The 27700-nt window shown below is 42.2% G+C and overlaps 1 protein-coding gene across 2 annotated transcripts; it reads left to right on the top strand.

Moving 5' to 3' along the window:
• Positions 1-443: 443 nt before the first annotated feature.
• On the top strand, positions 444-26102 carry DDB2 (damage specific DNA binding protein 2). Of its 2 annotated transcripts, none has more exons than XM_033148537.1 (12): positions 444-560; positions 3318-3504; positions 7485-7615; positions 8871-9062; positions 10530-10675; positions 14386-14485; positions 14953-15130; positions 16380-16525; positions 17064-17228; positions 18765-18810; positions 25516-25848; positions 25993-26102. In XM_033148537.1, exons 2-11 carry the CDS (start codon positions 3330-3332, stop codon positions 25764-25766), a joined length of 1530 nt encoding a protein of 509 aa, XP_033004428.1. In that variant the 5' UTR covers positions 444-560; positions 3318-3329; the 3' UTR covers positions 25767-25848; positions 25993-26102. The 2 variants fall into 2 exon arrangements, with proteins under 2 accessions (XP_033004428.1, XP_033004418.1); XM_033148527.1 differs by lacking the exon at positions 10530-10675 and adding an exon at positions 12837-13003 and having other exon boundaries at positions 445-560.
• Positions 26103-27700: the final 1598 nt, after the last annotated feature.

The raw sequence follows: 27700 nt of genomic DNA, 5'->3' as shown, positions 1-27700 counted from the left end.
TGGTAATTTATGAACCTAATAGGTATCTAAAGCCATTTGCACACAACAAAACTCTGTTGCTGTATATAGGTTTTATTTGTTTTCTATCTTATATTTTGGAAATGTACAGCCAGGTTTTTTTTTCTTTGATTTTTTTGGGTGGGGCTCCAAGAGAGTGGGGTCCTAAGCTATAGCTTGTTTAGCTTATACGTAAACACAAGACCGCGGGGAGAGCTCTTTCTCGGTGCAGCTGCAGACCATTTCGTGGCGCCTCCTTCCGGCGAGAGGAAAGAGAAAGCGCCCAGCCGAGGGAGGCTGCCTGCCCGCCTGCCAGTCACACGGTTCCCAATCCGAAGCCACGCTGGAACCCCACTAGTTTCCCGCGTAAAGCTCTTCTCGGCTCCCTCCTTCCTTCCCTCCTTCCTCTACACTCCCCCCCCCCCGCGCCTCTGATCAGGTTATGAAACGGGCGAGGAGGCGGCTCCTCCTTCCCGCGCGTTTTGTCCGTCCACTCCCTAGCCGGGGCGGCCTGGCCAAGCGGCTGCCTCGTTAGCAAGGAGCGTGCGGTCAAGGGAGTTCAGGTGAGGGGGCGCCCTTGGCTACCGCTTCCCCTTTGCACCCCTTGCAACTTGTGGCGGAGGCTCCCGCGCACGGAAGGCGCTTTTCCCCTCGGAAGATACACAGCTCTCTCCCCTTCGCTTGCATGCCCTGCTTCTCCCTATCTGACGCCAAGGACCTCCTCTTTGCTTCAGGCTCCGCCTTGCTGCCCCCAACCTTATTTCAAAGTCACCTCACGCTTGAAAGGTGGTGGGCTTTTTTTTTTTTTTTACACGGCAGGGAGGACGGGCGGTTCTATTTAGGCAGCCTTGTACTATTTCGCCCGCCTCTGGTATGCTAAAATATTCAACTTACATAAAACTGAAAAGTTGTTTCACGTGCTGTATTTGAGGAAGAGTGAGAGGAGGAGGAGCCCCTCTGTAGTATTTGCTCCTACGGTGGTTTCTTGAATTCTTTCCTTCGGGGATTTCTGATCATTGCACTTGGCTATTGCTCGTGACTGGTGAAAATATTTTATGTGTTAAGATAAGTGGTGTAGTATTTCAGGGTTGTGGGGGGGGGGTCGAAGACCCGTTGTTACTTTTTTTCTGCAGGCAGTCCTTGGCTCCAGCTTCCTAGAACTGCCCAGTCAGCTTGAAAGGGGAGCTTTTTAGCCACTGAACGGTGCTCCAAAGCATCATCATCATCATCATCATTATTATTATTATGGACACTGACAACACAAGGTGTTAAACAGGGATTTTGTTCTGAGGGTCTCATATTCAAATGCACAGTGCCACACATTAGCTAAGTCACAACTCCTTGTACTTATTAATTTTGATAATAAACATGTAGTAAAATAAATTGCTTTGTCATTAAATACCGTATGGCCATTAGGGAACTATTATGTGTTTGGAAAGAGCAGAAAGTGGCATAATTTGTCTAGCAACCATTGGCTACATTTGCTTCCAGTGCCTTTTTAATACAGGTGGACCATGGTTAAAAGGGGTAGGATTTGGGGGGCCCCAAGACCAGCAGAAACCCCCCTACCGGTTTTTCGCTTTCATTTTTTATAAAAAAGTAAATCACTTGGACATTTCTGAAGAAAGTTAGGGCACAAAACATGGAGGTAGCTTCAATGCTTTGGCACTCCACAGGCAGCACCATTTTTAAGGACTGTTGCTAAGCAATCAGAGGAATGAATGTTGACCTCCTCCCCACTTGGGATTTGGGAGAGGCCCCTCAGAGCAGCAGGAAAACCCCAGAAGAAGTTTGAAGTAGGTTTGTCAAAGTGCTTTCACTATTTCACATTATTTCACCCCCCCAGGCATGTTGCCTTTACAGAATAAAATATACAGTAAGTCAGTTTTGGTATGTTTTATTCAGAATTAAATGAGGTTTTATTCCTGCTGAGAAAAATTTATGATATTAACACAGTCCCACCCCGCTCTGATTTTTCATCTCCCCCTCCTTACAACCACTACCGGCCTGCTTCTCATTACTGGGCTGTTGTTTATTTACCCTAGCATTTGGCATCTTAGATGTATGTGTGTGTGTTTCAAGTTACCAACCTTTTCCTGTGACTATTTGTTTTACCTGTTTTTAACACTGAATTTTAAATTGTAACCCACCCTGGGAGCTGTTGATGAAGGGCAGGCAATAAATTTAATAATTCAAATATTATAATAATAATAATAACAATAATTAATAATAATAATAAATTGTGAAATGCAACTGTAGAATAAATACCTTACGACTGCTTCAAGTTAAAATATCTATAGACTGTACACAAGAATATTATTTTATTGAGGTTGATGGCTTAGTTTTAACTGTGTGCTACATAATGAAGTACTTAATCTGTTTCGAATTTCTGTCTTGTCTGGATTAAGATTCAGTCTGTTTGCCCTCATCCAGTCCATTACTAACATCTGATGCTTCAGAGATTGAACAACTTCAATTATGGCAATTTCACGGCAATTCCTTGTTTTCTCACATTCCTTGCTCTTATCCTCTTAAGACCAAGGGAAGGGGGAAGAATATACAGTACTAAGCGAGCAATCCTTAGTTTCTGGGAAGAAATGAAATTGACTGAGTGGGTTGTTGGATCCTGCAGAAAGGAAAGTCAAGGGCTGGGAAAAGGTTTGTTAGCAGTGAGGGAGGGGCCCAAGGCCCCCAAAATTGATAGCCTAGGATTATTTGTTGCTCCCTGACTTCTGCAGGAGTGCTCTGTAAGCGGGCAGTCCCATATCCACTTACCTGGGAGTAAAGCTCATGAATGTGTTGTGAAAAGGGTTAATGTCCTGATTTGGAACACTAATTCTAAAACAAAGGTCTAGTTTAATAAAATTATTTCCCTGTGTAGTGCAAGTAAAATGCTAGTCTTTCTAGAGACAGGGATTTTGAGAGGTATAGAAATGCAATTTTCAGTCTGTAGTAGAAGTTAATGCTGTGCTGATCCCATGTAAGAGGCAAAATTGATGGCATTGTAGGGTACAGTATACCTGAAGGCTCATGAGGCTTCAACCTGAAGTGAAGTGGTCTTGGTCCTGGATAGGAGACCTCAGAACTTTTGCATGCTATCTGGAGTTCCATGATGGAAGAAGACTGGGATATAAATGTAAAAAGAGAATACGTAATAAGAAAGTATTGGTGAGGATTTATGAAATGGTGTGGCTTGAAATCTCATGTTACATTTGTTGTTTACTTCCATTTTAAGCTACTTTAAAAATGTATGCTACTTTTCATAAGAATCTAAAGAGTTCTTCTATAACTGTATCCCCCACTATGTTGGTCTTTCTCAGCGATTTACCAGAATGGCCCCTGGGAAGCAGTCAAGGGACAAGAAACTACAAAAGTCTCATGAGTGTCCATCAGAAAAAGAGGCAAAAACAACTGGGAAAAGGAAGCGAGATACCAGAGAGCTGGAAAATGAGCCACATGCAAATAAATTACTTGTGAAAAAAGCCCCCAAGCTTCTGGAGAAAATGGGTAAGGTCTTCAAACATACATTTCTCATATGTGTCAATGTAATGCTAATGCAATTTGATTCTGTTGGTATTGTTTGTTCTGATAGTTGCTATTGCTAACAGACCATGGGTACATGTAATTTGATCTCTTCATATTTAATTCTTTCCCCTGTCATTTTTCCTGCAAGGCTTTTGCTTCTCTCTAGGCCAAAACAGTAATAATGAAATCAGCTCTAAATGCAGCTTGTTTTGGTGGTTTGCCTCTTAACTAACAAAGGTACCGGTAATTTAATCCCCCCATAGTAAAATTAGGAGAGTTTTAAAAGATTGCTTTGTACAGCAATGTGAAGCAGAAATTAAATTCTTGATGAAGCAGAAATCAAATTCTTCATGTGGGGCTGCTCAATTTTAACACCTTTTGAGTTAATGTTCTGGTAATTATTTAATCTGGTCCTGCAAACTTAGAATCATAGAATCAAAGAGTTGGAAGAGACCACAAGGGCCATCCAGTCCAACCCCCTGCCAAGCAGGAAACACCATCAAAGCATTCCTGACAGATGGCTGTCAAGCCTCTGCTTAAAGACCTCCAAAGAAGGAGACTCCACCACACTCCTTGGCAGCAAATTCCACTGTCGAACAGCTCTTACTTCATTATATTTCAAATATATGCATGTTTTACAATTGCATTCCTGCTATTTGGAATTTACCACTGGGCCCTGAGTCATGCATGCTCTAGGGTCAGAGAAATGAATGGTGCTTCAATGCTGGAAGGAGAAGCTGTTCCTTTCCATACAACAATGAATGAATGGTTTGCACTCCCTTTCCTTATTTGAACTAGTAATGCATTGATGTGAGCACAAAGACAAGTACAGGAACATTTGGTGAACTTTCCTTGAGACTTAATTATCACATTCAGCAGTCCAGTATATTTTGCCTTTCCAATTTATCTGGTCAAAGCACTTTATCTTTTCCATATCTCCCTTTATGGACATATTTTAAGTCTCCACTTGGTTCTTGTTTGAATGTTATTTTATGAGTATTGTTCAAAAAACTGCACTGGCTTTAAAAAGATGATGAAGCTTTGTACAACCCGGAAAACGTTAAAAAATAAAGCCTCTTAAAGAAATAATCTCCATGATATAAGCAGGTCCAAATATAACTGTGTGTTAAAAGTCTTTTGACATTAGAAGTCTCTCAATAGTGCAGATAAGGCTAGAAGTGTAAAAGCACTGCACATACGCATGTTCAAAATTGGGCTGTCCTGCTTTCACTAGATTCTTTAGGGAACAGGGTTAGGGTTAAGGCAATACTGACAGGAGCACAAGCAGAAGTGGTACCCAAGGTTATGGTCCAAGTAATCAGGGCCTAAAACAAGACGTCTAGTGAGAGGCAAGCTTGGGATAGTCTGAGGTCATCTTCAAGTTTAATCCATGGGCAAACAAAGGCATGGCAGGTGACAGGTCTGAGGTCGGGCTTAGGCTAGTCAGTTAGCCAGATCTGTCACAGTTCTGGTACAAAGGTATTCCTATCAGCTGCCTTCATCCAGAAGTCTCATTGGCCCCTATGGAGTGCTTGTCTGCAGTCAGGCCCTTCTAATGAGGTGGATCTTGTCTAGCATTTGAGGTGCCATCTCTCCTCCAGGCTCAGGACTTGTGCACACTCAACCCCAGAGGCAGAACTCACTTGTGTGGATGGCCCCACCTCCGCCTGAGTCTGATCCCAGGCTTGTCGTAGTGCTGGGGAGTAGCCTACAGGTTGTCCTCTGATGAGGAGTCTCCCAGCTGAGGAATGACAGAGACCCAATAATGTATGTGGCAATAATGAGACTGCATCTTTTGAAATCTGGGTCTGCCCCATTCATGTGGTGGAAAGGACCAGTAGAGAGTGGAATGTTTAAACCCTTTTCAGGCACTCTCATGCTCCACGGTTTAAAGCAGAGCTTTCCAAACTTTTCATGTTGGTGACACACTTTTTAGACATGCATCATTTTGTGACACAGTAATTCAGTTTTACTAGGAAACCAGAGGTTAAACTACCCCCTTTGCAGCCCCAGGAAGAGCGCAGGAAGTGTTCATGTGACACACCTGCACACTGCAGCTGACACACTACATTGTCGCGGCGCACAGTTTGGAAATCTCTGGTTTAAAGTAAGTCTGACTATAAGAAAAGTACATGCCAGGGATGGGGGAGCGCTCAACACCTCTGCTTGTGCCCTCTTTTAGTAGCAGCCCCACTGCTTTGCAGATGAATGGAGAAGATTTATATTTTAAACAGCAGGTATGCTGCTGTGACATAGAGATTTACCAGGCCAGTTAAAATCAGTGGGGAGATTTGCTGTTATTTGAATGGGGGTTGCATCCTTAATATCAGGGCCGTCTCATCCATAGGGGCTAGTGGCGCGCCACACCAGGGCACCACCCCCCCAGGGGCGCCCCCGCAAGACCGCCGGCATACCGGGCGCTCCCCTCCCCAACCTGCCCCCGTCCCGGGAGCACTGGAAGGGCGCGCAGAGCCCTGCGCCGCTCCAGCGCCACGCCCCTCACCCCCCCGCTCGCCCACCCCCCCTCCCGAGGGGCGGCAAGCGCAGGAGGGAGGCGGCGGAGAGGCGGCATGCCGGGGGCGCCGGAGGGATCGCCGCGCCACGGCGGCCGATCTCCCTAAGACGGCCCTGCTTAACATTCTCACCTTTGGGTTGACTAAGGAAACACTTTTGTTTTATTATGGACCCTTCCTTGCAAAAATACATGTTTCAAGAGTTTCATTTGATCTGCTTCTACCTCATGATGAGGACTGTCCTCGTCTGACTCCTAAGAAATTGCAAGATGCCGTATTCCTTTGCTTTGGGGGTGATTAGACATGCTGCAGTCAGATTCTGTGTTGCTGTAGATGTCTCTGGTAATTAAACACAAAACACAGAACCAACGTTCAAAAACAAATCCCAAGCTGAGTTGCTCAGCAAAATTCTCCCTAGACAACAGTGTTTTTAGACTTTTCCATGAAGAGTCAGCAGGTTTGTTTGTTGAGAACAGGCTGCCAATAGCGCTGTGCATATTCTGTAGACTACAGAACAAACCTGGAATATTCTGTTTCTGCAGGAACTCCAGGGGGCTTGGCTGGGGTTTATGTTTTCATGCTTTTGGAAGTATCTGGAATATCGTGCTTTTATCCTAAACTGGGCCAATATTTATTTTCTTCTACTGTGCTTTAAGAATGATATCTCCAGCTACCTTACTTTTTAGCTCATTTTTAACCTGGTAGAGCTATACTGACTGCTAAGCTATTTCAGTTCAGAAAGGGGGCAAACTACACCCTCTGTGTTTTTTCCAGGCCTGTTGCAGCCATTGTTATTTCCTTGCATAGTCTTCACATTGCCCCCTGCTATTTTGTTTTTTTGCTTAACACCCAGCCAGCCGAAGAGTTTGAGTAGCTCAGAAACTTGAACCACTCAATATTATATGCACACCTAACCAGTGGTTGCCCATGTTTGCTGCCCCTAATCTAGTGTAGTGGTTGCCATAGTTTGCTGCTCCTAGTCTAGTGTAGTGAGAGCTAGTCTGCAATGCTATTCATACTTAATCTGAGAGTAAGCCTCATTGAACTCAGTGGAGTGCTTTGCATGTCGTAGTTTATCATTAAATGTTTAAGAAGCTGGAATGAGTCCAACCCAAACTTGGGCTCATATACTCCCTACCTCCTTCAACCTGCCCAGCAAGAGACTTCAGCAGTGTTTTGTTTTGCTTTCACAGAATCCTGGCTTGTTATTACAATTAAACCAGAGATTGCAGTTTAAAATAGGCTCTGGTTAATTTAACAAGCCAGGCTTATAACTCATGATTTAAAGTGGCTTGTTTTGAAAACTGGCTAGAGTTTGTTTTAAAGTATGTTTTCTGTTTCGTTGCACCTGGCTCCAGTTTGGTTTTTTTTTAAAAAAAAACCCACTGAAATCTGTCCTAGGTGAGCATGTAAATAGGTAGTAATATAACTTTTGCTGTTGTCTGGCAGGAGAAGCTTTCCATGGATCCATGATCAGAAAAACAGGAGTGTTCTTCTATCAGCGAGAGACACAGAAGAACATTGTCCATTATCTACATCAGAATATGTTGGGTGGTGCTATTGGGACACAGCTCAGAAAGGTATGTGTTTTTCCTTACAAACTGGCTGAACACTTGAGGCTCCTGCAGTTTCTATTCCTATCTAAATGCATACTCTGCATAGTAGTGTGGAGGAGAAAAGAGTTACAGTTCTGTTATTATTGACTGTTTGACCCATGTTTATGTTCCATCCTCCATAGTATGCATAATACAGCCGTGTGTAGATTTTTCCTTTTTTAAAATCCACCTGACTGCATGACACTCTGGTTGCATTTGCACATAATGTTAAATGATGGTTTAGCTAGAATGAGCTTGAGAAAGGCTCACTCTCCCCCCCCCCGCCTCCTCCTGTGCAATTGGGAGTGGGGTACTGGCACAGTATAGTTCCACTTTTAAAGTATATTGGCTTAGCATTATTTTTGAAACAGGAATCCTGGTTTAAAACAAAACTCTAGTAAGTTTCATAACAAGTCAACTTGAAACCATGGATTATGAAGCTGGCCTGTTTTGATAGGCTAACTGGAGTTTCTATAAAAACAACATCCTTGGTCCAATTGTAACTAAGCTGGGATTCTTTAAAAGCTAAAATAAATTCTGCTGATTTAGCCATGCAGGAGAAGGAAAGGAGAAGGGGGAGTGTGTGACTGTAGTGCTTTGCTCAGGCTCATAGCATTAATGCTATGATGAGATGCAACGCTAAACCATGGCTATCTACAAACTTTTCCTTTGCTCCACCACATCAAATGTAAGCCTTTAATTCTGGAAATACATAATACCATTTCTTTTCACTCTTGCCCCTGTATGGACATGACAATAATTGCTCATTGTCGTGTTGCTCATATTCATTTTCTCCTTATCATTTCTGGAGAAAACCAGCTGGGGAGGGGAACAATTTAAAGTAGAAAAACGAGCAGGTAAAGAGTTCCACAGCTCCTCCTCTTGTACCTCTGGTGAAGCTTGCATCATCTAGATGCAGAAATGCATGTTGACAACATTATGACATCATTATGACATTAGCTGATTGACAGGTGGGTGTTCTCACCCACCTATCAGAGTTAGCCTGCAGGGTGTGGGGAGATGAAGATCTGGCCAAAAGCTTCCTGATCTGCACCTGATCTAGAGGTTGTTTTCTGTTAAAAAAGAAAATTAGAGGGAAGATACATATGGATGCATCTAGTGTAGTATGGTCCACAGTTGAACCTGTTAGCAGTATAGTTGGAAGTGTAGCACAGACTTGAGTATATGCAAATTGCAGGGCTTATCTCTCACTCTCACTCTCTCATTGTCTTTGCAACAGTGTCTCCAGGTGCCCTTTGTACGTTCCCTCTATTCGTACCGCCTGTTCCGAACAGCAAGTCCCTTTGACAGGAGGGTTACATGCTTGGAATGGCATCCAACACACCCCAGCACAGTTGCTGTGGGCTCCAAAGGTGGCGACATCATACTTTGGGATTATGAAATGCTTAATAAAAGCTGCTTCATAAAAGGGGTAAGTCATTGTGAAGATCAAATGCAGTGTCTATGCAAGCTCTGTGTTAGAGCGGTGTGTAGATTAATGATGAAGGCTTCTAGTTAGAACTCTATTGCACTGGAGAAATCTGTGTTGTAATTTCCCAGCTTTCTATGCAAGGGAATGATCTGGCTACATATTTGAGTTAGATAATTTTTACTCTTAAAATAGAAAATACATAAGTATTTGGAGAGGTTTTTTTATTTGTTTTAACTCTTTACTTCAGCTTCATGCTTTGTTAGATGTGAAAGTACTTCATTGAGTTGAAGGAATGAGGTCCCTGCAAATGAAATATTACAGTGGTACCTCGCGAGACGAATGCCTCGCTAGACGAAAAACTCACTAGACGAAAGGCATTCGCTCACGAAAGGGTGACTCGCAAGACGAATTTTCCTATGGTCGCGACTCGCAGAATGAAAACATTTTGCGATTTTTTTCCGTAAAACCGCGCTTCCTCCGACTGTGCTTCGCAAAACGAAATTTCCGCTATACAACAACACTCGCGGAACGAATTAATTTCGTCTTGCGAGGCACCACTGTATTTTTCATCAGCCTTGCTTTGAATTGTTAATAATGCCTTGGCAAAATACACTTGTGTTTTTATCTGTGGAGTGAACATCTTTTCTAGAGGTTGAGCATACCTAGAGGAAGAGAATAGCTTCCTTGAGAATTCCAAGTCTTCTCCAAGGATACTGAGCTGCTATGATTTGTATATCTGTATTCAAGCAAAGTTTTTTTTTATAATATCGTCTTAGACATTTCAAAGAAAAGCTCACAAAAGCATAAGACTAATACTCTGGGCAGAAACATGATGTTGGACTTTCTTTTGCACCTTTATCAAACAAAAATTAAGAGGGAGTATTATGGCAACAATGAATATGGAAGTTTCAGAGTTCCCAAGCTGTTGTTTATCATCCAGAACAGCTTTCCTGGCATCACCTCCATGTTGCATTTTATCCCCCGAAATCCTCACAAGAAGGTAATAATTCAGCCCCCAAATTGAGCTCCTGAAACTCTTCATATATAGTACTCCCTCCCTCCATTGGGACATTATTTGTCTGCAGTCTTATCCTTTATCCCTTTCCCTGCTCCCACCTCTGGTACCCTTGGGTTCAGTCCTTTAGCAACTGTTCACAGTTCTTGTAAAGAGGTTGAGTAGGTGACTTTCAACAGTTTAGTTCATGGTGGCAACCCTGAGAAGAAGCTGAGCCAAACCACTCAAGATGTAGATGGTGCCAGGCCTGCTCTTCAACATGGCAGCTATTTAACAGAAATGGTATTGGCCAGAGGAAACTTCTTCTCTATGAGGATATTTGTTCAGCTTGGCTAATGCCACATAAAGATGAATGCTGCCTTGTACTGGTGTTAGATGAGATAACAAGAGGGACTTTCCTTCTTCCTCATCTCTGAGTAGCTTTCTGTTTTTCTTCATCCCATTCATTATAGATGAGAACTGGAGGGGCCATCACAGGAATGAAGTTTAACCCTTTTAACCCTAGTGAGCTGTACACATCATCAGTTGCTGGAACTACTGCCCTGCAGGATTTTAATGGAAATACAATTCGAATCTTCACCAGTACCGACAACTGGGTGTAAGATGTGATAAAAGTTTTTCCCACCTCTCACTGCTTCTAGTATTAAAAGGCAAAAAAAAAACAACCACAGGAAGTGGTATAATTTTGGTATGGGTCGCCCCTCACCCTGGTCTTACCAGAGTTATTCACTCAGAATGTGAATGATTTGCTCTTCTTGAATCGCTACTACAGTATTTGCTTTAATCATGTACTTTATCTTTTAGCCCCCCCGAAACTGGCCTTTAAGGCAGGTTACATAAGTAAAAAAAACAATGTGGAGGAAAACAGTGTACAATTTGATATCACTATGGAAAACATAGTGAATCATTTTGCAGGAGCCTATCTCTTTGCCTAAGGGGCTCTTTCTCATTTGGCAGAGATATATTTCCCAAATATGCATCAGATTGAATTTACAGCCTTTAATGTACATGATCTGTCTGTCAATGTGACATATACCTGAGCAATAACAAACACACTGTAATGAATAGATAAAGAGCCATAACAGAACAAATTAGTGTTGGAAATGTGGTAGGAGATTGGTGGTTTGGGAACTCCCCTGTGCACGTGACAAAGGAGTGGAAATTATTTTACTGTGTTCCTAAGCTTGTTTTGAATTATATTTACAAATGAAACACACACATTCAGTATTATAATTTACATTTATTCTGGGCACTAGTGTTTAGGATTATGAGCAAACACAAAAAGAGCCTTGTAGCACCTTTAAGTTATTAAGAGGTTCATCTGATGAAGTGGGTTCTTCACAAACGTTCATGCCACAACAAGTCTGTTGAATCTTGTGGCATCCAACTGTGTTGCCAGCTGTGAATAAGTGATGCTGTTAACAGAGATCTCTGTAGGCTCCTTTTCATTTTGACACTTGAGGAAAGCCTTTAATGACAACAGACTGAAATACATTAGGATTTCTTTTCTTCTTCTTTCATCCAGTTTCACATTTTTTTGTTCTTAAGCTATCTTAGGATCTCTTGAAACTTCATTGAGCACTTTATTTGATGTTACTTTGTCCTGATATCGATATTAACACCAGCTTTGGGAAGAATGTGCGAATAAAGCTTTATCTGTGTCGACCTGAATGTAGGTTTGGTTGCATGAGTGTTTTATTTTCCTCCCAATTCAGGCACCAGGAACCTGATTCTCACAGTAGTTATCTGGAGCATATATCAGAAGCAAAACAGACACATGCTTGGGTATCCTTGTGTAATATTTTTATACCCCTCCTCAGATGGAGGTCCTTGTGTCAAGGAATAAATGTAACATAAGTTTTTGTGTGAAGTCTTCACATTTTGATGCAGCAAAGCGAAGATTGGTGGAATTAGATTAGTTTTCCTCTATGCTATGGAATCTCCAGAAGCTCCAGTGGGTGTTGAGAAGTAAAATAAACAATGCACTGATTGCAAGCTGCAGAGAAGTTGTGAATGAAGACCTTCCTAGAAATAGATAATGGACAGTTTCAGTGCTGAGGTTGAATAGGATGGAATAGTGGTTTTTCAGTTGTGTGGAAGGAGATCAAATTGTAGTTGCCACATTCACATCCTTTAGTCGGAACAAGAGGAACCTTAATGTAGCTGAAGGGAACTTTTTAATATGTGGGAAGTTGCCTGGCTTTATCATAAAGGTGCTGAACTTATTTGTGTTTTCTATACACAATTGGGGATATTTAATGCTATACTTGTTTAAAGACAGAGGGTGTGTGTCACGACTTGAGACATAATGTTATATATGTTGTCCTCAGAATTATCCTAGGTCTGAAAAGTTCTTTGTTTGCTCTGGAAGTGTTAAAGAATGTAAGAGTAGAAAGTCAATACAAATAGTTCCGCAGGAAGGAGCTTGATAAACCAGTCTACTAGCACACAGATGACTTAGTGTTTCTCTCTTAGGTTGTTTTTTTTTTAATTGCTTGGTGCTTTTGAAGAGGATATTGTATAACTTCTCAACATTTTTGAAGTGCAACTTCTGAAAGGAATTTGCATGCAACATCTGAGAAGTTAACTAATTCGGAGCTAGTACTGTACAAGGTGCAGTGTTCAGTATTATGTAGGTAGGTGTGAATTCACCTGGAGCCTAAACTCAGTGCATCTCTGCCAGGTTGTGCTGACTGCCTATTCCCATTCTTCCCCAGTAACTTAGGCATATTCCTCTCATCTTCCCATCTGTGTTCCAGAAAGGCCCAGGAGACTCTCTTGGAGGCATGAAATTCAGCCCATTTGAGTCGGCAAATCTTTATGTGGCATCAGGGGATGGCACCCTTAGTCTACAGCACCTTGAGGGCCAACCAGCGCAAGTGATCTCCCGCACCCCAGTCTGTGACCATGAATTCCATGATGTTTGGTGAGGAGTGAGAAGGGCAGTGTCATTGTTCATCTCATAAATTTCCTTTACCCTTCCTTTGAATGTGCCAGGACAGATTATTAGCATTTGCTTGGGCTGTTTCCCTGGGCCTATTGGAGGCAATATGTTTCTGATCATGTGGGTGGCCATTGGAATATGATTACTGTTGTGCATAATAGCAAATGGAAGTAGTTTGGCTTTTCCGTGGGCATGAGCACTTGAGTAGTGTTTTGAGTAGAATCCTGGAAATCCCTCTTTCCTTGGGTGCATAGCATACCCTATATAGCACACCTGATATGTAGAGAAGGCAAACAACTTTTTCAGTAGGAATTCTACAAACTGCAGCACTCTAACCATGTCACATATGCTAAAAGAAGAGTGAATAAGACAGGTTTTGGGGTTTTATCTTTACACTGCCTATTGTCCCGAACTGAGCGACTGTGACTGTGCATCAGAGCCAATAATGTCTGCTTTCATCTAGCAGGCACATTTATCAGCTGCCATTAAAACAAAGTAATACAGGAAGGAAAACTTTATGAAGATATAAATTGCACCTCATGCTTGGGAGTTAGTATTGGGAGGTAGCATGCAATATGCTCAAAGAAAGAGGGAAGTATAGAATTCTAATGCTTGTTTACATCTGGGTTTCTTTTTCAAGCATTCTGGAGGTTCACTGGAAGACATGTGAAAGATAAGGAGCAATTTCATCTGCCACAGAAAGTGTGACTTGGCTCTCACACTTGCAAGGCGAACCCTACCATTGGGCAGAACATGTTGGCAGATGTTTTAGGGCAGTAGTAGAAGCTCCTTGCTCTGCTTTCTGTGCCCCTCAACTATTTCCCTTTAATAGCAGTGTGTGCCACTAGGTCTGCCTTCTGCCCCTATTTCCTGCCCCCTAAGCTAGCCTGCTGCTCTGAAGTGTGGTAGGTGCTGTCTTACCCCCAGTGCTGAAATAAGAGTCATCTGCCAGTCTGCTCAGCTTGTGGTGGTGGTGAGCCATCTTGACCTATACTTCAGGCAGTGAAGTGTCTTGGGCTAGCTTTGGGTTCCTGTGTTTTACGGCTTTCAAACTTATCTACCCCTTTCCCAACACTTAAAATTAGTGTTCATTTCAAATACTTTGAACTGATGTGATACATATTGTGAATGTTTTAAAGAGTGTGCTTGGTCTTTCCAAGTGATGCCTGTTGGGTTTGTTACACTACTTACTAAATAATCCAACACTGATCCCACATCAGAATGCCACTAGGGTTCACTTCAGCTCAGCTGTGATTCCATTATTTATATATAAACTGTTTTTGCATTCTGCTAAGAACAGAGAACCACCTTAGTTATACATGTAGGGGGTGAAAATTCTGAATTTGTACTTCTTTCTTTTTTAGTTTCTGGTACTGCAGTGTTGATGTATCTGCAACTTGCCGGACTGTGGCGACAGGTGATAATGTGGGCAATGTAGTTCTGCTCAGTACTGAGGGCGAAAAGGTTTGTGTGTCCCTCCTCTTTGCCTTACAGTCTGCTTTGATCAGACATACATACTTAGGTTTTTGAAATTTTTAACATCTACCTAATGTTGCCCTGACTTAGGAGTCCAAAATCATCCATGATATATATTCTATCAGCCCCAACCTGCAAGGCCAATGATCAAGGAATATGGGAGTTGTAATATTAACAACATCTGGAGAGCCACAGGTTCCCTTTACTGGAGAGATCATATTCCGCAGGAAGAGAACCTGGAAGTTCCTTATTTAGTTTAATCTTTGATCTCCTGTAATGTTTTGGAGTTGTCTTTATTAGGCTGATTTAGAATACAAGCATATATTCTCCTGCTTTCCATATCCTTTTTTTTTAAAAAAAAGATGTTTTACCATCTCCTAGAAAAGTATCTTTGATTTCTAAATCTCTTGCTCTGTAGTTGTAATGCGTTTTGGCTTTTGTTATATCCACTGCAGGTATGGAACCTGAAACTGCACAAAAAGAAAGTGACTCACGTGGAATTCAATTCTCACTGTGATTGGCTCTTAGCTACAGCCTCTGTGGATCAGACAGTAAAGATCTGGGATCTGAGAAACATTAAGGACAAGTCAAGTTGTCTTCATGTACTTCCACATGATAAACCGGTTAATGCAGGTAAGATAGCAAAGTGGCTCCTGGCTTATACTCTGCCACCTAACCATTCTTGGCTTGTGCGTGTTTCAGGTCAGTGCCACATGCCTTTATCTTTCTACCTTGTATTCACTGTACCAACTGTTGGCCATGTAAAGGTCAATGCCAGTCCTGCTACCTCACAAGGTTGTTTAGATAAAATGAGATACAACCACATTATAAGGTGCCCTCAAACCTTGGCATAAGTTGTGAAGGAAATGGGAAGATATGTGGAAAAAACAAACACTAGTCCTATTCATGTCATAGTTTCACATGTCTTGTCAAAAAGAGGAAGTGTGTCTATACTGAGTGTGTCTATAGACTTGCTAAATTTAAATCAAAGTTTTAATAGTAATGTTAGCCCCACAAGATAAAAAACAACAAAAGAGAAGAATGGAGGTGGTGGCTTATTATTTTCCATTATGCAACACTTGTATAACATGGATAAAATCTTACTCTTAATGTCTGAATTGTGTTCATAAATAAAGGGTAACAAGAATTGTTTACCATCTCTTAAATGCACATCTTTCAGCCAAATTCCAAATAATAGTAATGATTTCCCTGTCCTTCAACACAGGAGGTCTTTGATTAGGCCATTTACTTGCAATCAGTATTTTGGCATCTGAAAACAGATGCCAAATAAACTTGAGATGTTCAGGCCACACTATGTATTTCAGATATCCAAGTGCAATATTCAAGATTTATATTAAATGTTACTTCAGAATCACTGAATTCTAAACCAGTCCCTGCCTCCCCAAATTCTGCAATTATCATTTCACATTTTCAGTCTTATTTTTAAAAAGTGTGTGGTAAAGCTAAAAGTGAAGTCAGTGTGAATTTATTTAATTAAGTCCAAGGAAACTGAATTTAGAGACATCAATAACCTACTGAAATCAGTGGTACTTAAGAATTTATGCAGATAGTTTGGTTGATTTTGGTGGAAATTCAGCATTTTGTTCTCAGATAAGATTGGTTGTTACATTTCAGTTATGTCTGTAACTGGTGATGTTTAGGGCATATTCAAATGTTGCTCTTGTCTGTTTTAGAAGAGACCACCTCTCAACAATTACACATTTATTATAATTCTTCTACAGGACTAATAATAATAATAAGCATAGTGAGATGGTAATCATAGCTTCAATATCTATAAATATAATATTTCATTGATAATTTACTTTGTTATTGGCCACAATACATTTACACATATTCCTGTTTTTCTCCCCCTCCTCTCCAGCTTATTTCAGCCCAACAGATGGGGCTAAGCTACTGAGTACTGACCAGTACAACGAAATCCGGGTCTATTCCTCTTCTGATTGGTCCAAACCCCAGCATTTGATTTCACATCCCCATCGGCAGTTCCAGCACCTTACACCTATCAAGGTGAAGAAATAGGAGTGTTGACCTGGGAGCATGGCCCACTTGATGCAGAGAGCAAAGAAGAAAAACATCCTACAACTCCTGTATGGAAAATTGCCGGGAGCCTTATGGACAGGCTCTTTCTATATGTATAGATTCAAGTATAGGATATTGAGGAGAGTGGTTCATTCTGCTTCTGGTTATGGATCTGTATAAATAAGTGTTCCAATGGAATCTACAGTGACAGCAGACAATTATTGGTGGCAGGCTTGGGCAGAAGGAATCCTAGGGCAGTGGCACCTAGTTGTATTAAGAATGTCTCTCTAGATTTGTATACAAGTTCCAAGTGGTAGGGTTAGTAAGAGCCTATTGAAATTCTTTTGCTACATTACGATGCCTTGAAAGGCCTGCAGTTTGTTTGCTCCCATGCGAGGAGTACAAGCTGAATCTGAATGAGCCACAGAACGCCAGCACTTGATAAGACTGTTGTCGTCATCATCCTAGTCCTCTGTAACATGTATCAGTTTAGCACTGACCTTGCTTAACCACCTCTTTATTTTAGGCGACATGGCATCCTCGCTATGACCTCATTGTGGTGGGTCGTTACCCAGACCCTAAGTTCCCAAGCTACACAGTGGGCGAGCTGAGAACCATTGACATATTTGATGGAAACAGTGGGGAGATGGTGTGCCAGCTGCATGATCCAAACGCATCTGGAATTATCTCGGTAAGTGTAGATAGCATGTCCAAAGAGCTACTGTGCCCCCACCCCCCAAAAGTGGGAGGGCTAGGGAAATAATAATTTCTTTTCTTATATGGTGCAACTGATTGATGGGTTTGCTTGTGACAAATGTTTGCCTCCAATACAGGGCTTCTCTTTAGGAATAGCGCCCACAGCTATTTTTTAAGGACTCATATTCACAGCAGGAGTTTACTTAGGTAGGGAGGCCCTGTGTTACCACTTTTTGGTAGAACCACTAGTGCCTAATGGAGAGAAATCCTTTGGACTGCTCTGTTGTACTGGATGTGGCCAGGGCTTCACACATTTTAGCTTGTCTTGGTAGCCAGCACCTGTGGTTTCCATTACTCTGACCTTCCTCTATGTCTCACTTCTGACCCCATGTGGCAGCTTCTTGCGGCTACTGAATCATCCAAAGCATAGTGTAAGGTCACCCCTGAGTTTTATGTATATGTGGGATGACGTAGGTATGGTCAGTCGGTGAAGACTCTTAATCTCAGGGTGGTGGGTTCAAGCCCTACGTTGGGCAAAAGATTCCTGCATTGCAGGGGCTTGGAATAGATGACCCTGGTGGTCCCTTCCACCTCTACTATTCTATGATTGTGTGTCTATGCATTTGATGTGTATCTCTTGACCAGCAAGAAGTGTCAGAGTTCTCCGCATTGTGTGGAGACTCAGGGAAGAAGAGGCACCTTCCACTCTCTACAGGGTCAAGGTCATCAGAATCAGTTTTTTTGTCATTGCCACTGATGAATGTGTTTGTGAACTGTAGCAGAGACATTTGTATTTCCTTTTCTTTTTTATGTTTTCTTAGCTTTTTTTTCTTAAAAGAGCTGCTGAACGAGCCATTTGCACTGTTGCAAATTCCAGCCTTTCCACTGAATGCCTGGGCAGACTACTGTAATAGTTCCACCCTTTCCTCCAGAGGCATGCCTTTGGTTTCCTAAACTCCAGAAATGAGGAGATGCACAGCTGTCTCCAAACTTTAATAAACAAAGTTCATGTCAATTCATTTGGTGTGTGGGCTGTGGGAAAGTATACCTGACTTGTTTATTTCCATAACAGATGTTCAGAATTGAAATCAGCCCTGATTTTTTTTAATCTATCTTAATTGTGCCCCCATGCAGTTTCTCAGGCAGAGGTTCATTTCCATTCTTGTGGTGGAAGAAACATTTTATCTCCTGTTGCCAGAGCTGCCTCTTCCTAAGCCAGATTTCATGAGAGCCGCTCACTGAGGCTCCTGGTTAGATCCGTCAGTTAATTTTCTGCAGGAAGCTTTAAAAAATCTTTATTCCTTTGCTTCTTGTCACCATACGCATCTCGTGATGGTCTGATAACATAAGTGGGGGATGGAGGAGAGACCTGCTATTCGAAGCTCTGCTGATTTGTGCAGAACTCTTTCCACATCCAGTGCTGGGCATTTCTCTGTTCCTCTGTCCAGAATGTTCTGGTTTTTTATTTGATTGATGATGTTAAGTGAACAACTGACACGGTTACAATGCATTATTGTGTTTACATTTGCAGCTCAATAAGTTTAACCCTATGGGAGACACACTGGCTTCTGGAATGGGTAAGTGGTTGGTTTAATCTTACACATCTAAGGTGCTATGGAAGGAATTTTTTATTTTATTTTGTTTTGACATTTGATAATGGACCACTGTTCTTACCAGATAGAAACAATCAGGCACTCTCCAGCATGCTGACAATGGGGTGGGATTTTGTGGCTATACCTATAACACTTTCTAGATGTTCATTTGGGACATATTTATCCTACCTTTCCTCAACTTCAAGGAGACCAACAACAAAAGTTGTATTTTAAGACTGTTTACATGTTCACATACACAGATGAATGGGTGGTGCTTTAACAATAAAAGCACAAGAGAGAGTGGTGCTGAACCCTTCCCATGCCTTACCTTCCAGCCACTTTCTTGGCTCGGTTACCAGAAGCGAGCCAGAAACAGAGAAAATATGAGGTTGAGGAGAGTTCATCACCCCATTCCTGTGGGATCCTCTTGCTGCTAAAGATACCAATCTCTGCTTAGCATGTGAACGAGCCAGTTTTGTGTCTTTCCACATGCAATCTCTTGCTGTCACAGTCACACCTACCGTATTTTCCCCATGTATAAGATGCCACCATGTATAAGACGACCCCTAGCTTTTTGGGGGGGTGGGGGAGCTCACTTCTGCCAATCGCTCACCCACCTGCCCACCACTGCCAATCGCTTGCCATAGTCACTGCTGATCACACACCTCGCCGTAGCCACCAATTGTCTGCCTGCTCGCAGCCATCAACATCCCACCCACCCACTTGCCGCAGCCGCCAATCGCCTGCTCTATTGCCGCAGCCATAGCCAATCACCAGCAGGCCTTGCCGCAGCCACCAATCACTGCTGCCAATCTCCTGCTTGCTGCTGCCATTAATCACATGTCCCCCCTCTGCATTCACTATCCCTGTTTAAGACAACATCCAATTTTTGTTTTTTGTTTTTTAAAAGCAAAAAGCATTGTCTTATACAGTGGTACCTCGCTAGACGAATGCCTCGCTAGACGAAAGGCATTCGCTAGCAAAAGGCTGTCTCGCAAGACGAATTTTTCTATGGGCTTGCCTCACAAGACGAAAAATTTCCGTGATTTCCCCCCCGTCAAACCGCTATTCCCCCGTTGGTGCTTCGCAAGACGAAAAATTCGCTATTGACCCTTGACTACTTTGAATGATAGGGCGGGACAATCTATTGAAAGAAGAGTACTGCTGCCATCTATTGGCCTTTTAGGCAGTAATGCAGAAGACAGAAGGTCCAGAATAAATTAACCTTGGCATTTATACTGATTCTTTTAAGTAAATTTACCTAGCATCTGGGACAAATAAGCATTTTAGCAGTACCAGTATACCAGTGCCTTTGTCTGTTACACTGTACCAAGGATTGTGGACTGAACCTGTACACTTTTGCTAGTTTCCAACTGTCTGCTTCATATCTTAAGTGGACCCCTTCCTTGCTTGGAGATAATTTGGCAACATAATAAAGGCACGCAAGAGAGCAAGGGACTGGGGAGAAACACCAGGTGATGGCGTATCACGATTCCTTGGCAAGAAGAAAGGAGGGGGGGGAGTCTTGGGTGGGAGACAGCAACCTGAGTGACAGGCAGATTGCTGTTAGGAGCAGTAAATCTGTGTGATTAATGAGTTGCAGTCAAAATATATATAAAAAAATGTCCAGTAGCACCTTAGAGACCAACTAAGTTTGTTCTTGGTATAAGCTTTCGTGTGCATGCACACTTCTTCTGATACACTGAAACAGAAGTCACCAGACCCTTATATATAGTGGGAGGATGGGATAGGGTTTTTCTCAGGAGGGCAGTAGGAGATAGGTGATAGACTCAATGGGTATGGTAAACCTGTTGACGACTGTTAACGACTGCAATTAGTCCTACAGGAAAAAGCAAGGGATAGTATGCAGATGATTAGCATATGTTATGAGACAAGAATCCAATATCTCTATTAAGACCAGGTCTCTCCATAGTTTTCAGTTTAGTGATAAGTTGTAATTCAGCAACTTCTCTTTCAAGCCTGTTTCTGAAATTCTTTTGTAATAAGACAGCTGCTTTGATATCCTGTATTGAATGTCCTGGGAGACTGAAATGTTCTCCTACTGGCTTCTCTGTCTTGTGATTCCTGATGTCAGATTTATGTCCATTTATCCTTTGGCGTAGGGTTTGGCCTGTTTGTCCAATATAGAGAGCTGAAGGGCACTGCTGGCATTTGATGGCATATACAATGTTAGAAGATGAGCAATTAAATAGGCCTCAGGTGGTCTGTTTGATGTTGTTGGGTCCAGTGATGGTGTTGTCTGAGTGTTATGTGGCAGCAAAGTTGGCATCTGGGTTTATTGCAGGCTCTGGTGCCAGTGTCCGTGTTAAGTCTGGTTGTATTATTGTGGGTGAGAAGTTGTTTAAGATTGGGTGGCTGTCTGTAGGCAATGGAAAGGTCTTCCTCCCAGAGCTTGGGAAAGAGAACTGTCATTGTCTAGGAGAGGTTGTAAATCTCTGATGATGCGTTGAACTGTTTTAACTTGGGAGCTGTATGTGATTACTACTGGTAGTCTGTTATTTTCTTTTTTGGGTCTGTCTTGCAGCAAGTTCTCTCTGGGTATCAGTCTGGCTTTGTTGATCCATTGTTTAACTTCATCAGGCGGATATTTTAGTTCCAAAAAGGTTTGCTGTAGATCTCTTAGGTGAGAATACCTGTCTGTAGAGTTGGAACAGATGTGGCTGTAACGTAGAACCTGGCTATATAGACTACAATGGATTGTTTGGTATGGTAGCTGGAAGCATGTAGATATGTTTGTCAGTCAGTTGGTTTATGGTATAAGGTGGTGTCTATACGCCCATCCTGTATTTTTATAGTAGTGTCCAGAAAATTTATTTCTTGTGTAGATTGGTTCATTGTTAGGTTAATGGTGGGGCGAAACTCATTGAATGTCTGGTGGAAGGTGTCCAGGGTCTGCTGACCACGTGTCCAGATAATAAACGTATCATCAATGTATCACAGGTACAAGAGAAGTTTGTAAAAGGCCCTGTTGGAGAGTTGTCGGTGAGCCTCCTGGATGTAACCAGTTTTGTTCATGATGACGACAGCTCCACCCTTGTCTGCCTCTTTAATTATAATGTCTGGGTTGTTCCTGAGATTGTCTATGGCTTTCCTTTAAGCATGGTTTAGATTTTGTTGTAAGCGATAGTGTTTTCTGGTCACATCAGTTTGGATTCTGAAGAAGAAGAGTTTGGATTTGATATCCCACTTTATCGCTACCCTAAGGAGTCTCAAAGTGGCTAACAATCTCCTTTCCCTTTCCTCCCCCACAACAAACACTCTGTGAGGTGAGTGAGGCTGAGAGACTTTAGAGAAGTGTGACTAGCCCAAGGTGTGACTTTAGAGAACCGTGATGTAATAAAGTAAATTAAAAAAAAAGAGAGAGAGAACTGTGACTAGCCCAGCAGCTGCATGTGGAGGAGCGGGGAATCAAACCCGGTTCACCAGATTACGAGCCCACTGCTCTTAACCACTACACCACACTGGAAGCAATTGATGTACAGATCTAGTGTGGTATTGCGTCCATCTGGAGGGGTCCATGTGGAGTCCCGTTTTGTGTAACATTTTTTAGATGGCCGTTGGTGGTCAATGTTCTGTTCATTTGTGGGTTGGGAGGGTGGTAGCTGTTCCACAGTAGGTTGAGAGATGTTGTGTTGTGAAGATGCTGTTTGTTCTTCTTTGTCTTGTTCTTGTGTGTGTTGAAAGTACTCCTTCAGGTGTAGATGGTGGAAAAATGCTTCCAATTCCCCCCAGAACTGAATCATGTGTGGGGATTTGGCAAGGCAGAATGATAGTCCACGTGAAAGGACCGATTCCTCAGCTGGGCTGAGTGTTTGCTGTGAGAGATTGACAATATTGTTGATCTTGTTGTTTTGATCGGTAACCTGTAGGTTGGAAAGGTTAGAGAGTTGGGTTGCAGTTAGTTTTGTTGTTTTCTACAATTCAGTCAGGCTATAGCTTTTCTTCTGGTAGTGACTGAGTGGGAAATATTGTGGGAGTCAGTGTGTGGATTGTGTGTGTGAGCTGGTGGATGTGTGAGAATGGAATGGAATGAGTGATACTGAATGAGCAGCAGTCCCTGGATTTACAAATCAGTCCCAACAAAATCCATATGTAAGACAGAATTCGGATGTGATGTGTGTGTGTCAGTGAGATGAATGCACTACCGGTATATTGTGAGTCAAGGAAGGGGGAAGGGATCATTGACTCTTAAGATGATTTTATAATTTGCCACTATGTGTTTGTTTTGGGGGATTTTATTGTACTGTATTTTAATGTTGTTTCTCAGTTTCCTTGTCTGCTCTCTCTCTCTCTCTCCCCCCCCCCCATATATATACTACACATAATTGCAGGGGCACATGCGTGCGTGCACGCACACACACACACAGTATTTTATAAACTACTAAGAAACTTTCTTAAGTGTTAAAGAGATTTATAAAGTGTTAAGAGGTGTATGAATATATGAAATAAAAAAATACTCAGGCATAGCTGTCTATCTTAAAGGTACTGTTAAGTGTTGGGCAAGATGAATTATTGATATACCTGATTATTAGCTACTACTTTGGATTCTGTTCCTGTAATGAGACTTTGTAGACTTCCGCTTGCGACGCCATTATGGGTGGTCGTGGGTCGCTTCGGCTGCGAAGCACCCAGTTCATCCCGGGGGTCAGGAGCCCTGCAGCCGCATAGCAGGGCTCCGGTTGGGGTGCGGGAAGAGCGTCCCGTGCCCTGGGCTCCCCGGCTGTGCCCGTTGTGGCTCCGAACCCTTCCCCCGCACCCCCTATAAAGGGGGAGTGGGGGTGAAGGGACTACGGAGCCGGGCTATAGGGGAGAAGCCCCAACCGGGATGAAATTGCGGCGGCAAAGCCTGTGATGAGCGTCTAAGTTCTACCTGTCATTAAGGAGCTGATAAGAACCCGGAGGCTGTGAGTAATTGATTGACTCTTTGTATTCCTGGAATGCTCTGGGGGAAAGAAGAAAGGCAGCCCGCCTCCCTCCCTTCGGCTGGTGAAAGAAATTAACTCTTTAAGTGACTGCTGCCACAACAATCATTAGAAAGTATTTGGAATTTGAAAACTGAGTCTGTTGAGACCTCCCTTCGGGGGTTAACTGGGGGAAAAATATCTCCGTTTGAAGTTTGGATCTTTATACTCCTACCTCGGAGAAATGGTGGCGACTCGGAGTGTCGTAGGAAAAATTTGAAACAAAGGAAGGAAGAGACAGGAACTGAAATCTGACACTCACCCTCTCTCTCAAAATGCTGGACTTCGCGCTCACACTGGCATCGAACTCATATTTAAAGGATGAGGAAAAGCTCACTATTTTACAGATGGAACTGCTTGATCGGAAACTACAAGTCTTGAGTGGAATTATTCATAAAAAAGATCTACTTTCCACAGAGGAGGCTTTTCAAAAGTTCTATACAATGGAATCATGCCTTGGCAAAGAGCTGGGAGAGGCGTTTGAAAGATGGTCTGAGATGGCTGGGCAAAACCGGGGAAAGCAACTGGAAATGGGAAAACTTACAATATCCAGACCCCGAGGTGGCAGCTCGGGGGCGAGGGACATGGAATTAGAATTTTTACAAGAAGAAGAAGCAAAAGAAACGGAGGAGCCCAGAATGCAGATGAGGAACGCCTTGAGGCTTGATGCGGGGTTTGCTGTGGATGCAGCCTGGATCTGTGGACACTTGGAGGAAGACAATGGGAGATTTGGCGCTGGAGAAAGACAGGAAAAGACAATGGACAGAGGAGGAGTGGGTTGAAGAACTAAATGTATAATCTAAATGGTCTGCCATGGTATCCGAAGTCGGAGTGTGAAGTCTGTTAATGATGAGTTTATTTTAAATAAGTAAGGAGATATTGAATTTTAAGTTAAAAGCAGCATGATAAAGGACAGAAGAAATAAGTTTAGCTATAAGAATATTTGGTTACGATTTAAGGTATAATGCAAAGATGGAGATAAGTATGTTTTCTTTTTTTTTAAGTAAAGTTAAGTTTTTTACAGAGAAAAGTTGTTAAGGAAATAGTATATTGAATTAAAACCGAAGGTGAAAAGGCGGGGGAAGTCAAGCGTCAAGATTCAGAACTAGAAATTTTTTTTTTGTAAGGTTACAATTAAGAAGAAGAATCCTGACTTTATGTGTATTTGTAGTTGTTTTTGTATTTGTAGGTGTGGGGTTGGGTTTATGTTATATTATGAAAATGTTAATAAATTCTGTTTAAAAAATAAATAAATGAGACTTTGTAGATCTAACATCAAAAGCCAGTAGCTCCATTAAACCTTAGTAGTTGGGAAGTAAGCAGGTCAGGCAGACAAAGTCTGAGCTCTTGGATGTATTATTATTATCATCATCATCATCATCATCATCATTTAAAATCTGTACTTGGGTAACAATAGTACATACAGAGTCTCTGTTTTCAAGTCAGATATTTCTTCATACAGGTCAGTCACATTCATAGTGAGACATTACTGTTACAGGCAATATGGGTTTGACGGGAAAAAGAAAGTGGGAAGAGAGATGGGGAGAAAGAGGATAGTAAAGTTTCATTCTTTTGCATAGTACATGAGCAAAGCGTTTGTGTCAGCATCATGTGAACGATTCCTTTATTTTTGCTGGCGCTTGGAATGTACTTTTTATTTTGCTTTCCAAAGCAGAATTCCTAAAACTGTGACCTTTTTTTCCGGCAGGTTTTAATATTCTGGTCTGGAGTCGGGAGGAAATGGTAACCCAGAATCAGGAGTGTCTCATGCAGTCTATGACGGGGCAGGGAATGAGATGCAGAAGCTTATCTCGACTGGGGACACAGAACCAAAGACAATCAACCGCAGGAGCAAGCAAACTTAAAACTAAACTATTTAGTCTTGAATTAGAGAGCACCAAAACAAAGGGCAAAGAGCATAAAGAGAAGAAGAAGAGAGGAAAATATTCAGAGGACTGATCAGGCAAGCATATGTGGTGTTCATTTAGAGCAAAGCCTGTGCTGGCATGGTAGGCAATGGTGGCTTCAGAGAGAAGGAAGCCCTTACCACAGGGATCCCCAAACTGCGACCCTTCAGATGTTTTGGCCTACAACTCCCATGATCCCTAGCTAACAGGACCAGTGGGCAGGGATTATGGGAATTGTAGTCCAAAACACCTGGAGGGCCAAAGTTTGGGGGTGCCTGCCTTACCCTAACCCAGCTTCTCTGGATCATGGATGTTATGTTCCTGGATCATGGATGGTATGTTTCAAAATCCTTTATTAAGAGCAAAGAATGGGTCCACGCTCAATACTGTACTCACATGCATTTGGCCCAGTTAAAGGAGCACCATATTTGTTCACACTTGCAGATTTTTAACTGTCTGGGACATGGCACAGTGCAGCAAACTGGGCTATGCTGACAGTTCAATTTGCATTTTCAGAACACTATATTTCCCCTTCCACTGTATTGAGCAACCTGGGTTTGTCTTCCCATGCCAGTTGAAATGTGAGCATTTCCCCTCTCAAGGGTTCTTTCCCAGCACTGCTTCCTCAAAGCAGATACATTTTGAGGCAACTGTTAAGCTAGAAGCATTTACTTGATTGATAAACAGCTTGTGGCCTAGGTATAGAAGTACAGTCTTCGTGAAGAGGCTTTTTGAGACAAAGGCAGGTGGCTTGGTTTTTATATTGCAGCAGTTGCTATTGGGATTTTGCTTTGTTCACCTCTTGTTTACAAAATTGAGATATATTCAATAAAGTTTTGTATGGAACATTTTTTTGGGTAATGCCTGAGAAGCTGAATTGCTCCCTAAGAAGAAAAAGAACTATGCATATCCAAATACCAGATATGAGGAGCTTTACAAACTTTATCCCAAATAAACTGAAGTTCTGTGAATAGAATGAATTATGCAAGTTTAAGTCACTTGCATAATTTTGCTTTCAAGAACTAGGCCTTTTAGATATTGACTCCCGCCTCCCCCACCCTCTGGTAAGAGCTATGGAACAAAAGAAGGGGAAATATTGTGGACAATTTAAAGTGTTATTGGGAAGGAGTCAAAGAATAATAACAATAGGAGGAAGAAAAAAGTCCAGGAGCCCCATCTTTGTAAACTTGGTTGAAAATCTGCTCAACTCACCTCGTAATCTCCTCCCCTGCTTCTACTTCCATATGCTCAAGTTTGATTCCTTAAAAAGAAGCAGTTTCAAGATGTTCCACCTGCACGCCAGATATAAGTGTGCAGAGTAGGTGGAACCCTATAAACCTACTCCTATAAATACATCAATTTACATACAGCAACAGTAAAATAAAGTGTAATACCTACAGACAACTTTCATAAAGGCAGGTTTTCCCTTAGGGGGAAATGTTTTCTCACTAGGATCCATGATGCAAAAAGATGTATTTTGCAATAGATTGTACACCCCCCTTTTGGTCCAGCTCTAAAACCTGCTCGGAGGAAGAAAGAGCAAGAGTCCAGTCTTGATTTTCTCCACTTGGTTTTTAATTGGGGGGGGGGGGTTTAAGAAAATTATCCAGATGCATTACAGAAACAACATTCAGAGACTCAAACAATAAATCACAGAAACCTTTTATGCCCCCAATTTGTACCAATGCTTTAAATTTTGCTCCTCTTGATTTTCTACCTGGCTTGCAGGAAATACACATAATAGTAATCAACCCATTATGCTGGACTTCATTTGGCTCTGTGTTTGCATCCTGCCCTGCAGGAGCCATGCCATGCAGTTGGGTGATCAGCAATGGGAAAAGTATAGATGACAGCTGCAGACCAAGTTAGCCAATTCCCCCCTTTTTTGCAGAATTATATTGCATGTGTTGCCAGATGTACTGGGAAAAAATAACATATGCAGGTTCATAGAATCATAAAATTGTAGAGTTGGAAGTGACCCTCAGG

This window comes from Lacerta agilis, chromosome 1 (assembly GCF_009819535.1).
Source record: "Lacerta agilis isolate rLacAgi1 chromosome 1, rLacAgi1.pri, whole genome shotgun sequence".
Taxonomy (NCBI): domain Eukaryota; kingdom Metazoa; phylum Chordata; class Lepidosauria; order Squamata; family Lacertidae; genus Lacerta; species Lacerta agilis.
The sequence above is the reverse complement of the archived record's forward strand: the minus strand, read 5'-3'. Positions and strand labels throughout refer to the sequence as shown.